The 18,161-nt window shown below is 37.1% G+C and overlaps 1 protein-coding gene across 1 annotated transcript in view; it reads left to right on the top strand.

The window, feature by feature from the left end:
- Positions 1–18,161, top strand: part of Neo1 (neogenin 1) — a 193,184-nt gene that overhangs the window by 75,190 nt on the left and 99,833 nt on the right. The window contains exon 9 of the mRNA XM_055622080.1: positions 17,027–17,181. Coding sequence (XP_055478055.1) covers positions 17,027–17,181 — 155 coding nt within the window. The remainder of the gene's footprint in view (positions 1–17,026; positions 17,182–18,161) is intronic.

Below are 18,161 nucleotides of genomic sequence, written 5' to 3'. Positions count from 1 at the left end.
GTACAGCAATTAATAGTCCAGTTTCATTGTTTGGGAGTATATTGCTTTATGTGAGTCATCTTAAAATAATCCTTGAGTCAGAAAAGAAATTAAGAATTTAAAATTAAAATTTACAAAACGGTATAAACTAATAGCAAAAGTTGAGGGAAGTTTGTTGTCTCTCTCTCTCTCTGTGTATGTGTGTGTGTCAGTCAAAATTCAGCAATTCAGACGTTGACCTCAAAAATGCTAAAAGTAGCGAATTTATGCCAAAGAAAATAGAAAAAAGGAAATGTTAAATAAAAGTTAATGGGGGGGGGGTCAAAACAGACTACCAGCAAAACCAAAGGGTTTTTGTTTTTTTGTTTTTTGTTTTTTTTTTTTTTTTCAAAGAACATTGTTCTTTGAAAAAACTTCAGGCAAGACTCCTGTGTATTTGGTAAATGTTTCTAGTTACCTGAGACCCACACTATCTAGTGTTAGGTTGAGGAACACTAGAGACTTGAATGAGCTAGTGACAGGCATGTACAGTGATGACATTTTAAAATACTCTCTGGAAAACTAGTGATTCCACTGGGGTTGGATTCCCAGTATTGCAAAAATAAGAAACCTGTTTGGCAGAATCTATTAAAGGTGTATATAAAAATATTCCTATGGTACAAAAATAACAAGATATGAACACTGAAAATCATGCATATTAATGTTGCTGCCATATTTATTTATTGGAAATTAAAACTAGTAACGATTCGAATGCCTATCAAAATCCAATGTGGCGTTTTATCAGCAGTGGAAATTGACATGCCACCTCTATATTCAAAAACATTAAAATCTCAAACTAGGCACAAAAGACTATAATTCCCCTTTTATAATCTTCAGAAACACACAAAATTAATCTACAGTTTTTTAAAGTAAAATTAGCAATGATTGCTCTTGGAGCAGTGCAGAATGAGGGCTGGCTATTACAATGCCAGGCTTTTGCTATATTCATGCCTTATTTCTGAGTCTGGATAGTACAGTTCAAGCTGTGCTTTTCATGGGTATCACATGAGGTTATTTCTCTCTCTTTTTATTAAGTACAGAACGTAATTGTGTACAACAAAAACCCATTTGGAAAATTTTGTTTTGAGCCTTGTCACATAGTTGAAAGCATTTTTTTTTTCCTGATGGGGAAAATAGTTGATGAAAAATAGTTGGGGATCCACACCCACACCCACATACATACACCCCCACACCTCTATGAGTATATATGAATGTCGTCACACTTGTCTGACCTGTTATTTTTCAGGAAGTTATAACTGTAGGAAATGACATAGTGGCTGTTAAAGCAGAAAAGGTTATAAGTTCATTCTTCATCTGTTAAATATTTCAAACTTACTATCTTATCATTAACACTTCCGATTTCTACTCATGCTATGACGTGAATTAGCTGGTGGTGTATTTCCTGCCATCTCAGATTGTTGATAACAGTTAATATGGGTCATGAGTTGCTTTGAAAAAAAGGAATTTTCCCTTTTTCTCTTACAGCATTTGTATGATAACTCTATCTACTCCCAAAAGAAAAATTTCCATTTCTGTTTTCTGGGAACAGATTGATAGTTCAATGTTAGTATTATTAAAATCTAAGCTAATATTTCAATCATCATTTTTTGTTTCTTAAGTTTAAAAAACGCATGATCTGCCTGCCTGGTGCCTACAGAGGTCAGAACAGAGTATCAGAAACCCTGGGTCTGTAGCTGGAGAAAATGCTGGTTCTGAGAATCCAACCCAGTCCTCAGAAAGACTAGCTCGTGCTTAAAAATTTTTTTAATTATTATTATTTATTACCATTTATTCACTTTGAATCCTGGCTGTAGGCCCCTCCGTCATCTCCTCCAGGTCCCACCTTCCCTCATCTCCTCTTGGTCCCATCTTCTCTCATCTTCTCCCCTAGTTCACTGATAGGGGAGGTCTTCTTTCCCTACTATCTGACCCTAGCCTATCAGGTCCCATCAGGACTGTCTGGATCCTCTTTCTCTGTGACCTAGTAAGGCCATCCTGCCAGGGGGAGGTGATCAAAGAGCAGGCAACCGAGATCATGCCAGAGACTGTCCCTGACCCCCTTACTAGGAGAACCACATGGAGACTGAGCTGCCTATAGGCTACATCTGAGCAAGGGGTCTAGGTCCTCTCCATTCATGGTCCTTGGTTGATTCATCAGTCTCAACAAGGAGGACCCTAGAGAAGATGCGTAATCCTCATTCAGAAGGGCAAACAGGATAGACATCAGAAGCGGGAGAAGAAAGGGAACATAGGAACACACAGGACAGGAGCCCTACCACAGACCTCTGAAAGACCCTACCCAGCAGGGTATCAAAGCAGATGCTGAGACTCATAGCCAAACTTTGGGCAGAGTGCAGGGAGTCTTATGGAAGAAGGGAGAGATAGGCCTGGAGAGGACATAAGCTCCACAAAGAGACCACAGAACCAAAAAAAACAAAACTCTGGGCCCAGGAGCAGCCTATGCCTTTAATGACTGCGGCATCCCCAGCCCCCACCATCTTTACTGAAGCTCCTATTATACTCCTCTTACTCATCTCAGGTTGTTTGTTTTGTTTTTTGAGTTTTTAAATCTCTAGCTGAATTTAAAAATTGACCTTCTCTTCTCTTTCACTCTCCTTCATGTTGATCACCCAACACTCTCCTGTCATTCATTGGTACTCTCAGTTCTTTTGAATACTGAATAAAACACATTTTATAAGGTAGTATATAGAGCACATACAGAGTCTTAACAGTCCATGCTGAGAATTTACATTTCCACGTCAGAAAAATTTTATAATATGTTGAAATAACTTCACAGCCATCATTAATTAACATCTTATGATAATTATGTGATCAACTATCCATCATTCTACCCAATATTATCAATTTTTGATAAAATTTTAAAGTTGTAGGCATACAACTTTAATTTTAAGGGATTTTTAAAGATTTTTATTTTCTTTTTTGTGTATTGAGTGTTTTACCTGCATGCATATATGGTGTCTCTGGAGGCCAGAAGAGAGCATCTCACCCCCCAGAACTGGGGTTATGGATGGCTGTGATCTACCATGTGGTTGTTGGGAATCAAACCTGGGTCCTACAACAGCAACAAGTGCTCTTTCTTTTTTTAATATTTTATTTTTAAACAGTTTTATACATTCACTTGTATTCCAGCTGTAGCCCTCTCCCTCTTTCCCTCCCAGTCCTCCTCTCCCTCCCTCATCTCCTCCCTGCCCCCTGTCCACTGAGAGGGGGTGTCCTCCTCTCCTTCAGTCTGGCCCTTGCTTATCAGGTATCTCAAGGATGGTTGTATTGTCCTTATCTGTGGCCTAGCAAGGCTGCTCCTCCCTCGGGGGGGGGGAGGGGAAGCTCATGAGTTCATGTCAGAAACAATTCCTGTCCCCCTTACTAGGGAACCCACTTGGATACTGAGCTACCATGGGCTATGTCTGAGCAGGGGTTATAGGTTATATCCATGCATGGTCCTTGGTTGGATAAACAGTCTCAGAGGAGACCCCTGTGCTCAGATATATTTTGACCTTGTAGGGCTCCCTGTCCCCTCTAGGTTGTACTAATTCCTCCTTCCTTCATATGATTCCATACACTCTGCTGAAGGTTTGATTATGGGGTCTCAGCATCTGCTTTGATACACTGCTAAGTAGAGTCTTTCAGGTGCCTTCTGTGGTAGGCTACTGTCCTATTACTTGTTTTCTCCTATTTCCAATGTCCATCCCCTTTGTCTTTCTAGATGAGGATTGATCAATCATCTTACCCCTGGTCCTATTTCTTGTTTATCTTCTTTAGGTGTACATATTTTAGTATGTTTATCCTATCTTACAGGTCTATATAAGTAAGTATATACCGTGTATGTCTTTCTGCTTTTGGGATACCTCACTCAGGATGATTTTTTCTAGATCCCACCATTTGTCTGCAAAATTCATGATTTCCTTGTTTTTAATTGCTGAGTAGTATTTCATTGTGTAAAAGTACCACAGTTTCTGTATCCATTTCTCCGTTGATGGACATCTGGGTTGTTTCCAGGTTCTGGCTAATACGAATAAAGCTGCTACAAACATGGTTGAGCAGATGTCCTTGTTGTGTACTTAAACATCTTTTGGATTATGCCTAGGAGTGGTATAGCTGGATCTTGAGGTAGCACTGTTCCTAATTGTCTGAGAAAGCGCCAGATTGATTTCCATTATGATTGTACCAGTTGACATTCCCACCAGCAATGGAGGAGGGTTCCCCTTTCTCCACAACCTCTCCAGCATGCATTCTCTCTTGAGTTTTTGATCTTAGCCATTCTGATGGGTGTAAAGTGAAATCTCAGGGTCATTTTGATTTGCATCTCCCTGATGGCTAGGGATATTGAACATCTCCCTATGTGTTTCTCTGCCATTCTGTATTCTTCTACAGAGAATTCTCTGTTTAGCTCCATACCCCATTTTTTAATTGGGTTGCTTGAATTATTGCCTTTTAACTTCTTTAGTTCTTTATATATTCCAGATATCAGCCCTCTGTCAGATGTTGAGTTGAAGATCCTTTCCCAATCTGTAGGCTGTCATTTTGTTCTGAAGACAGTGTCTTTTGCTTTACAGAAGCTTTTCAGTTTCATGAGGTCCCATTTATTGATTGTTTCTCTTAGGGCCTGTGCTGATGGTGTTCTGTTCAGGAAGTTGTCTCCTGTGCCAATGAGTTCTAGGGTCTTCCCTACTTTTTCTTCTAATCGATTTAGATTATCTGGTTTTATGTTGAGGTCTTTGATCCACTTGGACTTTAGTTTTGTGCAGGGTGATAAATATGGATCTAGTTTCATTTTTCTGCATGTAGACATCCAGTTGGACCAGCACCATTGCAACAAGTACTCTTAATTGCTGTGCCATGTCACTGGTTGTTTTTTTTTTTTTTTTTTTTTTTTGAGACAGGGTTTCTCTGTGTAGTCCTGGCTGTCCTGGAAATGACTCTGTGGACCAGGCTGCTGGAACTCAGGGATCCTCCTGCTTCTGCCTGCCACCTGCTAGGATTAAAGGCCTGTGCTACCACCTCCTGGCAAGCCGTGTCTTTTAGTCTTGGGCATTTAATATTTTGTTTGTAGTTCTCTTCAATTGAAATAAAATTTATATACATTAAACTTCACAAATATTAAGTTTACTGTTCCTGAGCGCCGTCAGTGCCTTCCTGTACAACCAGTATAAGGACAGAATATTATAATCGTAGTTGAAAATTCCTCCATGCCACTGCTCATCCTCCCCTTACAACTCTCAGAGGATCCACTCTTTTGAATAATATACATACAGTTTTTGCTTGTTCAAGCTCCACATAAAAGCATTCATGTCAGCTGTTGTAGAGGCTTATTTTACAAAGTTCAACATACTTGAGATTCATTTGTATGGTTGTATTTATTAACAGCTGAATTTTTAAATTGGTAGTTCTTGTATACCAGACTACTTTTTAGAGTGACTGGACCAACTTACATTCCCATTAAGGTGTATATTCTGGTTGCTGTATATCCTGGCCAGCAGTTAGTGTTACCAATTTTCATAATTTTAGTCATTGTGTTCGAGTATACAGTTATACTCTATATGGTTTTAATTTATGTTTCCATGATGATTAGTTCTTTACTGTCAGCAGTGAAGACTATCTTCACTGCAGTAAAAAACTATCTTTTTTTGTGAGGTATTTTCTGAAGTATTGTGTTTGGATATAAATAATATATATAAAAAAAGCCATATTAAAGAGAATTCTTACAATCCTGTGTTAGGGAGTTTTCTATTTGTTGATACCCCAAAGCAATGGACAATAGAAAAAAAAAGCTAACACTAAATATTGGTAGAATTTCAATATTAATTTAAGTATTGGTAGAATTTATGTGTTAAAAGTAGCTGAATTTTAACTCTTTATTACTCCTTTTTTAAATTAATTTATTTTTGACATTTCATCCATTCTTTTTTATTTTTATTAATTACAGTTTGTTCACTTTGTATTCCCCTCTGTACCTCCCTTTCTCCTTCCCTCCTAATCCCACCCTCCCTCTTCCCCACCCATGTTTAAATTTATTATTATTTTATGTGCATTAGTGTTTTCTGTGTCAGATCCCCTGGAAGCAAAGTTGTGAGCTGTTATGTGGGTGCTGGGAATTGAACTCAGGTATTACTTCTTTTTATAGCATAGGATTTGGAAATTTTCTCCTTGTAACCCACTGAAATTCTCTTAAAGTAATATCAGGGGGTGGGGGGGGGGGCTGGAGAAATGGTTCAGTGATTAAGAGCACTCATTGCTCTTCTGAAGGTTCTGAGTTCAATTCCCAGCACCCACATGACAGCTCAACTATCAGATGCTTTCTTTTGGTACAGATGTGCATGCCGGCGAAGTACTCATATACATGAAATACATAAATAAATAAACCTTTCACAAAAGTAATATCTGAACTACCTAATTTATAAATTAAATTCCAGATATTTTTGCCTACATGAAGTTTGTTATAACTGTATTTATAATAAATTATTAAAAATATATAGTATGTTAGTATAGTATATATAATATACTATATACATCACTACATACTATATAGTTATATATAGTGTAATATATAGTGTAGTGTAGTATATATAATATACTACACTACACTATAGTATATATATATACTATATATATACTATATATAGTATATAGTATATAGTATATATAATATACTACACTATATATATCTAATATAGTATAGAGAAACAAACAATAGGAAATACAAGTGTAGGGAGAATAAAGAAAGGAAAGAACTTTACTGTAAACTATTGGCTCGTAAAGCTAGAGGCTGAGTGAGAAGCTCCACGATCTGCCATGGTTGGCATCTTAGGAAAGCTGTGGCAGTGTAACTAAAAGATGAATCAGTATTAAATATTAGTAGTCTTCAATAGTTGTGAGTACTATATATTATGTGAGTCTGAAAGTCTGAAAACCAGGAATGTTAGGGGAAGAGAAGCTGAGTGTTCTTGCATAGACAGGTAGAGATCACGTTTAGCCTTTCTTTGCCTTTTATTTTTGATGAAGTGGATGATACTTGTGTACACTGGAGAGAGCTTTCTTTTCTCCACATATCAGTTCAAAGGTCTCTTTTTTTGGAAGATCTTCACAGACACACAGACATAATGTTAAGCCAGGTGCCTGGGTACCCTGTTAGTTACCCAGTCAACTTTACAATCATAATGGTATTCATCTGATGAGTACTTAACTTTCAGTCAAATCTCTGTATTACCAAATCATCCTTGGAGAATTTTCCTTCCCGTACTTGTAAATTACTTATGTAGCATTGGCCCTTCCTGAGGTCCAAGTCACAGAGCACTGCAGAGTTCTCAGATACCACACCATTATGTTCAAGTGAGAAAGTAAAATCAAGCAGGTCGTATAGGTTTACGGCATTATTATCCTCAGAACTTCTTAGTGAGACTGCAGTGATTGGTTTCCAGTGGATATATAAGAGAATTGTACTTGATTTGTTCATATGTTTCATTTTTAAAGTTGTAAAGAAGTCTAATAAAGTATATATTTAAATAACTAATTTACAGCTGATGTTAAACAAAATATTTTTCTTTATAAAACCTCATAGTTATCAATAACATGGTTATTGATCTAATGATTAACCATGCTTCTGAAAGCCACCGAATTATATTTTCTTCTTAATCTCTTTCCTTAAGATGCTGAATATTGCTGCATTTGAAAACATTGGAAGAGTTAGGCAATTGGAACTATGATCCATTTTGTTTTGCCAAGAAATTTAATTATAGTAGGAGTAACACTAAGCAATTTTTTTTTCATAGTGTAAGCTATATAAGTTATGGGTTACATATAATTATATGAATATGCCTGAACATTATCTTTCCTATTAACAAGAATATATTTTCACACATGCCTTACGTTCCTCTAAGGCAAAGTGATTTTTCTAAGATCACATACCTAAAAACATATTTGAAATCCTAATTTAAAGTCCCAGAATTTTTGATTTCTAATACATTTCTGTTTATAAAAAAACATTTCAGTAATCTTGTTTTCTCCCAGTGGTTTTTAAGTTACTCCAAATAGGAATTTTATGCTATAATCTAATATATAGGAAAGCACATTTGTCCTTACAAAGAAGGGCCTACCCATACCACCAGAGATGTACTGTCTTCCGCCCCATACTTAAAGTTTTATTTTCTGGAGACATCAGTAAGTCATCTTGACCAAGGAGTAGCCATTGTCTGCTCTGGTTGGGACGACTGTCTTATCATTGGCATTGTCCAGGGTTGCTAGCAAATGCCGATAACCAAAGTAGATCAGTTTTAAGAGGGTTCAATTATCACCCTGAGATATTACAGTGTCTTCCTTCCTTTAGTGTTTGCGCCACAATTGACAGTGCTCATTGAACTGTCTTTATTGTTGCAATGGGTCAAAAAAATTTCTAAATGAACATTGAGCTTTTTTGTATTCAACTATTGACGCTTATCTTGAACAGCAAATCCAATGATATATTGAATTCCTAAAAGCTATAATGCTCATTTTCAGCTGCTTTGTGGAATTTTCAAAAATAGGTACCTCAATTTACATATGAAAAACTAAAAAAAGTTTTTTTTGTATAGTAGGCCAAGTTGGCGGTATTTTCATTGATGGCAAGAGTGAAAAATAAATCTGCCAGTGGCAGATTGACAGAGAACATGTTAAGAGCACACACTCTACTGTGGAGATGAGGACTTGAGTAGCTCGTTGGATTGTGCCTTGGGAATTACATACACCCAGTGTTTCCTAATGCAGTTACAAAATGGATTCTCTAGGCTGTAAACCAGTGCTACAAAATAACAAGTACTATTTTTCAGATTAATAACACTGAAAGTACATTGGAAAAAAGCCACCTTTCACTTCACCAACCAGAAATACTGCTTTTGCTTTTATAGTTTACATATTTAAAAATATTTTTAAACAAGTTCATGTTTTTATTAAATGAAATGATACTATTCTTTTTTTTTTTTTTTTTTTTTTTTTTGCATTTTTTCCTGTTGTCTATTATGGCTTTTTCTATGGTGACATACAGCATACTTACATTGCATAGTGACATAAATTTGCATCATATATGACCTTATAGAAGACTTAACAACTTAAAAGAATAGGTGGTAAGAATATTGGTTTTAGTGGATTTGCTGCAGCTGTTGGAACTACTCAACTCTGCCATTACTGCAGAAAAACAGCCAGAGAACTCCTTAAACAATTACATTTGCCTGCTTCCAGACTATGATTTTTATTTGTAGAAATGAATTACTTATTTGATGAAAGTAGTAGTCCAGACTGCTCACGTGTTTACTCAGACCTCATAATTAATATTTAATTGTTTCCAGGGTCTCTTAAAGTAACACAGTTTTGAACATCTTTGTGTATGTCCACTTTTATACCTGCTTGTTACCTTTTCCCCAGTGACTGCTGGATTAGTCAAAGTTCTCTAAGGAAACAGAACTGAGGTTATAGTAGTTTTAATACATAATGTATATTATAGCAGTGATTCTTAGTTATGAAGTAATATTAGAATAGAAAGGGAATTTGTTAAAGACTCTCACAGGCTGTGGTTTGAGAAGTGCAACAATGGCTCTCTCCCTGAAAGGCCAAGGACCGGTTCGTTTTTCAGTTTGTGAAACTGTTGTCTTAAGCAGTACCAGACTAGTGCTGGACTCCCCAAGAAAGTCCCAGAGCGCGGCCATGTTGTGGTCTAGTATTGGAACCCCGAAGAAGCAGGTTCCAGCAGCGCTGGAAGGATGTCTCGGGAACAGGTGACCGTGCTAACAGTAGTGGAGGCAAGCAGGCAAAAGCAAAGGCTTCCCCTTCTGCATGTCCTTTCATGTGAGCTGCCGCCAGAGTGAGGGTGTCTCCTAAACAGTATAGCCAGGAAAAACCTTTTAGAGGTGTGCCCAGCTGCTTGGGTTTTAGTTAATTTCAGATGTAGTCAAGTTGACACCAGGATTAGCCATCACAGCTCCTGTTGCTAAAGTGAAAGGTGTTCATGTCAGATATTGACACATCTTGCTGAATCGCCCTCACGTAGATGGGATTACTTCTCTTACCCAACAATAACCAGGCAGTGGCAGTTTTTCCACAGCTTCTTTGTATCACTCTCAAGTTTTATATTCTGTGCAAATGAAACAAGAAAAATATATATCTTATTAAGGAGGTTTAATTTCCTTTCTGATTTTATTGGATATTTTTATTGGTCCTTTAATTGTCCATTCTTTGACAGTTTTAAGCTCTTTCATTGAGTGGTAGATTTTTAAAAATGTCTTCTGAACACCAGTTCTTTGGCATAAACATTTTAAATAGTTTAAGTATGTTAAAATATAATCTGTATTTTTCAGCAGCTTTACTGCTATAATTTGCTGCCCTACATATGTAAGGTGTAAATGTAATGTTTAATATGTGTATACTCATGAAAATACTACTACATTTGGAATAATTAACAGACTTATCACTCCCAAGTTTTCTAACGCCTCTTGCTAATCCTTCCCATGCGCCTTTCATGCCTCTATATTTAAATTACCATTGATATACTTTATGTCATTATAAATGGTTTGAATATTCTAGCATTTCATGTTTGTGCCCTCTGGCCTAGTTTTTTTTTTTTTTTTCTGTTCAGTGTACTTTCATATCAGCCATGTTGTTGGATGTATCAGTAGTTCCTTGTCCTTTAATTGAGAAACATGTGACATAAATATATCATAGTTGTGTATTTGTCTATTGAAAGACATTTAGGTTATTTCCAAAATTTGGTAACCAGAAATAAAGATACCATGGACATTGGTGTTTTAATTTTGAGGCACACATTGCCTTTTAAAAAACTTTTCTTTCTGGCATATACCCATAATTTGGGTGGTGAAGGCAGGAATGCCAAGAGTTCAAGATCATCATAACAAGTTAAAGGCCCACCTGAGCTAGAAGGGACCTTGTCTCTAAACAGACAAGCAGAGACAACCAGAAATTATCATCAGTATCATCGTCATTATTCTATAGCCAGATATGCTACTCTTTTCTCTCTGTAATCAAATTGTGCTCCTTCACATTAATAAAGTTGTTTTCCATTTTCTTCTGATACTTTTATACTTTACCTATTGGTCTTTGATGCACCTCGGTTTTAATTTTGTATGTGATAATAGGTAGAAATCTGACTGATTTTTTTTTTCCCAAATGGATTACCTGTTGCCTCAGAAGTATTATTGTCTCTATTTATTTGAATGTCATGTCTTACTACAAATATCTGCAGTTCTTATTTTCAAATGCTAGTTTAGTAAAAGGAGGCTTTTCTTAGAGTTCTGTGTTTCAGTTACTCCTACTGTGTGAAGCAGATTCCTTCCTGTTGCTCTTTCAAAGCTTTTTGTCTGCATATATTTTTCTTCCACATAACTTGTGGATTCAGTTTGTCAAGTTTTGTTAAAATTCTCTTGCATTATTAAATGACATTTTATTGAATATATAGATTAATTTTAAAATGACAAGTTTTTCAGAGCAAGTTTTAACTAGGTGTATGTTTATCTCCCTAGTTTTGTTTTTAATTAAAATTAAAAATAAATAAAACTAAAGGATATGTAGAGGAATATTACCCTCCATGGACACTATTGACTTCTCTTCTATCCTTCCAAAAATAATCTATATCTGCTCAGGTAAACAGGCAGGCAGCAAGTGCATGAAAGATGTAGCAGGCAGTCTTAAGAGATGGTTGTCATCGGGGACAGATTCAACTTTCCTGGGACCTGGATTGAAGCTATTTTGAAAACCTTGCTTAAGAAAATGAATACCTCTGTTGCTCTCCTTTTGGAGCTCCTGTCCCCTCAAGGTTTTTCTATCTCCCCCTTCATTCATAAATTTCCATTTATTCTGCTCAAAGTTTGGCTGTGAGTCTCAGCCTCTGCTTCCATACCTCATTCAGTAGAGTCTTGCAGAGGCCGTCTGTGGTAGACTCCTGTCCTGTTCCCTGTCTTCTCCTGCTCTCGATGTCGTTTGCCCTTCTGAATGAGGATTGAGCATCTTCCCTAGGTCTTCCTTTTTTAGCTTCTTTAGGAGTATAGATTTTAGTATGTTTATGCTATATTACATGTCTAATAACCACTTGTGAGTGAGTATCTCCCATGTGTGTCTTTCTGCTTCTGGGTTACCTCACTCAAGATGATTATTCTAGTTCCCACTATTTGCCTGCAAATTTCAGGATTTCCTTGTTTTTAATAACTGAGTAGTATTCCATTGTGTAAATGTACCACAGTTTCTGTATCCACTCCTCCGCTGAGGGATATCCAGGTTGTTTCCAAATTCTGGCTCTTAAGAATAGAGCTTAGCATGGTTGAGCAAATATCCTTGTTGTATAGTTGAACATATTTTTCATATGCCCGAGGGTCCCTGCAGAGACTGAGACCTCAACCAACCAAGGACCATGCATGTTCCTTGCATGGAGAGGACCTAAAAGCCCTGCTCAGATGTAGCCCATAGACTCAGTCTCCAAATGGGTTCCCTAATAAGGAAACCCACTGACATGAACTCAGAGACAGGCTCTCTGTTCATCTCCCCCTGGGGGTGACGGTGCAGCCTTGCCAGGCCACAGAGGAAGACCATGCAGCCAGTCCTGATGAGCCCTGATAGGCTAGGGTCAGATGGAGGGGGAGAGGGAGGTCCTCCCCTATCAGTGGTCTAGGGGAGGGGCAGAAGGGAAGAAGAGTGCGGTAGGGTGGGATACTTAATTTTTCTTGTTTCTGATTTAGTGTCATACTTAGGCCTTTCTTCAGAACCACTTAAATCATTTTCTAATCATGCTGCCATGGGTTTGTGTCTGTGTAATCATTAAATATTTTATACATATGTAATTTATTTGACGTAGGGAATATATTAAGAGAAGGACACAAATTGCAAAAAAAAAGCATCTACTGTAAAGTAATATGTATGATATCTGTTAAGTACTTAGGGAAAAACTTATGAGAAACTAGCATAAAACATTGAATCCTTGAGAAACTTACACATTTTTGAAAAAAATTCTTTTTTTCCATGTTTTTTTTATTTTTTTTAATTACACTTTATTCACTTTGTATCGCCCATAAGCCCCTCCCTCCTCCCCTCCCAATCCCACCCTCCCATCCCCTTCTCCATGCATGCCCCTCCCCAAGTCCACTGATAGGGGAGGTCCTCCTCTCCTTCCTTCTGATCTTAGTCTATCAGATCCCATCAGGAGTGGCTGCATTGTCATCTTCTGTGGCCTGGTAAGGCTGCGCGCCCCCCCCCCCCCAGGGGAAGGTGATCGAAGAGCAGGCCAATCAGTTTATGTCAGAGGCAGTGGCTCTTCACATTACTGTGGAACCCACTTGGACACTAAACTGCCATGGGCTACATCTGTGCAGGGGTTCTAGGTTATCTCCATGCATGGTACTTGGTTGGAGTATGAGTCTCTGGGAAGACCCCTGTGTTCAAATTTTCTGGTTCTGTTGCTCTCCATCTATTCTGATAGTGATGGTTAGTAGAATTTCAGCTAATGCAGTGTAATTTAGGCTACTATGTTTTTAGTGGTAGATGAGACAGTGAGAGGTGTGGAATAGAGAAAACGGGCCTATGGACTCAATGCTTCTTCAAGGAAATGCTTTTAGGATCTGCAGGATAACTACTTAGCTCAGTCAGGAGGGATGGGCGAGGGGAAAGGAAGGAAAATGAAGTTGTAAATATGGCATGAGAAAGGGCAGGATATTAAAGTCTGCTGGTAATTTCATGGTAAGGTCCCTGCAACATTGATGTCACATTTCTCTTGGAGTACAGGAGAACCTGTTTACCTTTGGTACAGTGGGAAGCTTTCTCTGGAAACTGTGTGTGTGTGTGTGATTTCTAATTTATTCTTGCTTTCCTAGTACAGCCAGTACCTTTTGCAGATTTAAAATTACATTGTTGAATGAAATCTCTAAAAGGATTTCAGATTTAAATGCTTGGGAGAGGTTTTGGTCTATTGTCAATTGTTTCTTAAAGATTTGGATGTCAATTTGTGAATTGTAGAAAAAACTTAAGAACATCAAGTGTACAGTTTAACATAAATGGACAAAATTGTTTTTCTAGTTAAAGTGATGTATGAGAATTTTAGTACTAAAGAATTAAAAATCAGACTGTGGAAACACCAGCATTGGAGAGTTAATGTAAATGGAAGCCACTATCTTCCATATTGCAGCATAATGGAGTAACCTTTTAAACTTTGCTGTTGGCCAGCACAGTCTTGTTTTCTGTGTGAATTGGGTGGCAGTTGACAACATTCAACAGCAGTGGAATGAAGGTTTTCTTCAGCAAAGGAATGTTAGAGATCTAATGTTTGTTTTTATATTAACATTCTACTTGTGTATTTGGCAATTAAAATTACTGTTGTAACGGCAGATTAGAAGGGATAGAGACCTGTCACAGAGACTTTGAAGCTTAATTATCTCTTTGGTAACAAAATTCATAATCTTCCATTGCTGTACTACTTTCTTATGGTAATTGATTCGTTTGTTCTCGGGTTATCTGCCTAACTTCCTAACCACAAACATCTGCTCTCACATTATATTTAATTGGTGTGAATACTATAGAGAGAGTAGTTAAAATCCAGAGGAGGGTTTTTGTTTTTGTTTTGTTTTTTTCTTTTTAATAATTCATGAAAGGGAAAATAAATGCTGGACACTGTTGATGACTTTCTTCTAGTACTCTTTGAAAGTCTGTTTACTGAAATGCATACTAAAATTATTAATTTGATTTAAAAAAAACATTTTGCTGTGTTTTGCAGAATCACTCATTATACTTTAGGGGAAGGTTCCCCAGTACTAGCTCAGGGAATATGTCAGTTCCTTGGAATGTACTAGCTTAGTTAAGAGTATGGCTTTGAAAGTAGAAAAAATTTAGTGTGTTATTTATAATTTGAAGAAGAGTGGTGAAGCAAGTTGCTTTTTACATTTTTTTTTAAATGGAAGAATACACCATAACATTTTTTTAAAATTGTTACTTATGGAGGGGACTATGAGGCTAGATGAGGATAGGATGGAAGCTGGACTTAATTGGATATATATTGTTTGTGTAGATTTAAATTTTTTCCAAGTGATTTCTGAAGGTGGAAAATAAAATTAAACAAATGACTCAAATTTTGTATCAAGTTGGCAGAGTAAAACCATATAGAAAGGTATAGCTTATGGTTGAAAGTTATTTAGATAACTATGAAATAGTAATTGGACTGTATATTCTTAATGGAGTATATTCTAAGGACAAATAGCTGCAATGATTGTTGGTAAGAAAAATGTTAGTCTGAGACTAAGGAGCTATAAAATAAGACAGATGCATAACTATGTTAGTGTTAATTGGTAACAGAAATTTTTAGTAGACAAAAGAAGTTACAGAGGTTAGAGTTCAAAAGATTCATTTAAGATGTGTTGTCGTGAATTTAATTGGAGACTTTAATAGAAAATGAAGATCCATAAGTGCTGATTTTTGTCACCAAAAGGAGTGTGAAAATAATGATCAGAAAATACTTAAAGACCACCAGGAAAGTCATGATAGAAAGAACCATTGTGCATCCAACAAGCCAAGGCTTCCTCCATTCTAGTTTCCTATGATAGAAACAGTAACCTCAGTGAGCTGAAACAAACCAAATACACTGTAAAGCCGCAACTCACTATAGTGCTTTTAACGCGATCTCAAACTTTTAAGAAATCTCCCTACCCAGGACTGCTGCTCATTCTTTGTTGGGTAAGAACATAGCTGCTACCTGAAGACAGAGCTGTTAGCCAAAGCTAGACCAATTGAGATTGCGCGCTGGGATGCTACAGGCCCTACTAGGAGCCTGTCTGATGTTGACCAAGTAGATGCCCATTGAAGTATTACGAACTTGAGCTGCATTCTAGATCCCGCTTACTGGGATGCAGTGGGTCAGAGCGGAGTAAACTAGAGAAACTTTTGGAGGGTGATTATCATTACATCTCCTGCAGACCTTCTAGAAACTATGGTGGAGACAAGGAAGAAAGTGCACTCCACCCCGAAAGTTAAGCCCTATCCTGTTGTACTTTGCAATGCCCTCCAGTGCCTTTTCATAAGGAAGCACCATGTGGCAAACGACCACTTCTGTGACTGCAGACGGCGCAGAATGGTGGGTTTGAAACTGAGAAGCCATTTATTCATAACTGATGGTTTATGAAAATATTTGCATAGAGACAAGTAATTGTAAATACAAATGATTGAAAAATGGCCAAGTACCTAAATAGAGTATGCACAAAAGAGTAAAGTTAAGATTTCATGGGTGCTGCATCCCTGGTATGCCTAGATGCACACTAAGCAAGATTCATAGTGACAACACCAGTCCATATGCCAATAGAGATGGAAAAATTTCACTTTTTAATGACGCATTACAGGCAATCAATGGCTGCAGAGAGATGGGGAATTAGTTTTCTTCAAGGACAAGCTTCCTGATAGGTCATCTAATCCCAAGTGGTCAGCCCCAACCACATTTGTATATAGAGGCAACACTAAATGGGCTCAGTAAGACGACTATGTGTGTGGGTATATGTGTAACAGTAGTTACAGAAGAGATGAATTAGAGAGAGTGTGTGTTGGTATAAGCACAGAATGAGCTAGAGTAGAGAGAAAGAGATATCTAAATACAATACACATATATGAAAATCTCAGAAAAAGGTTAAATTTAGGTTAAAGGTTAAATTTAGGTTAAAGGCTAGTATTTGGAAGGATGGTCACTATTTGTAAATCCTTCTGATTTTATTTTACTGTACAGACTTCGGTTTTCTGGATTTATCTCATGGCAGATGCAGGTCCGTCCAGTTACCTGTGACTTAAAAAAAAAAAAAAATCTTCTTTATAGCTAAATAATCCATCAGGCAATTAATTTATAAAACTACTGTGCTGCTAACATTTTAAATATATAGTTACATGCTTTTAAAGAAATATGCAAATAACTGAATTATGTGGTTTAAAAATTTGTTGACATGTGAATAGCTACTTATTTTTATTTTCATTGATATCTTTCCTTTATATTTTAAAGTGCCACCGGAATTTTTGAAACAGCCTGCTAACATATATGCTCACGAATCCATGGATATTATATTTGAATGTGAAGTCACTGGGAAGCCAACTCCAACTGTGAAGTGGGTCAAGAATGGGGATGTTGTTATCCCAAGTGATTACTTTAAAATTGTAGTAAGTATTTTTTCAAAGAAGTACATGTCTTTCTGAAACCCTCAAGTTTTATAAATGTAATCATCAAAAGATGTATTATATATACCAATTTAAATTACTGCAAATGAAGAAATAGAAAAGTTATAGAAAAAAATCATAGAACATAATTTATTTTTTGGCTTAGAGAAAGCTACGCTCATAAGTATTTTGGTAGTTTATGTGAGATCACAGCAAATCAGTGTCTGTACTAGGCTTAGAGCCTACCAACCATCTTGTCCTCTTAATGTTGCTCTCAGCGTTTCCTGAGAAATAGTGTATGCATGCGTGTTCCTCATCACCTTACAGCTGTATTCAAGGAGCAGATCCCCCTCTATTTCCCTCCCTCCCCCCCTCCCTCCCTCTTCTACTCCATCCCTCTTCCTCCCTTTCTCCCTCCTTTTCTCCATCCCTCCCTCTCCCTCCCTTCTTTTCTCTCTTCTTCCTCTCTCACTGTGTAGCTCTGGCTGTCCTGGAACCCACTATGTAGACCAAGCTGGCCTGGAACTTACAAAAATCCACCAGCCTCTGTTTCCTGAGTCCTGGGGTTAAAGGCATGTGTCACCGTATCCAGCTCTCTCTTGAAGTATGGAAAGATAATAATTTTGGAAAATGTATCAGTTAGTTATACTATATAAAACTTAACCATAAAATCATAAATTATATACATACCCTTCAAAGTAAGAATGACCCCCATGCCAACACTTTTAACAACAGAGATCCTTTTAGAAAGTGAGTGCACATCACATAGCCCCCTTTAATTTGCATGTATTAGTTAAAAGAATTTTCAAATTAGATATAATCAAGACATGGTTGTATTTGCCTGTAATCCGAGCCCTCAGGAGGTAAAGGCAGGTAGATAATGAGCTTGAGTGCAGACTAGGTCTCTCAGTGAGACTATCAAAACAGTAACAAAGTTGTAAATGCAAAAAGTGTTAAATGTGGGGCTGGATTGATATCTCAGT

Source organism: Psammomys obesus, unplaced genomic scaffold, assembly GCF_907164565.1.
Source record: "Psammomys obesus unplaced genomic scaffold, mPsaObe1.curated_primary_1811, whole genome shotgun sequence".
Classification (NCBI taxonomy): Eukaryota; Metazoa; Chordata; class Mammalia; order Rodentia; family Muridae; genus Psammomys; species Psammomys obesus.
This window is presented reverse-complemented; position numbering and strand designations above follow the sequence as displayed.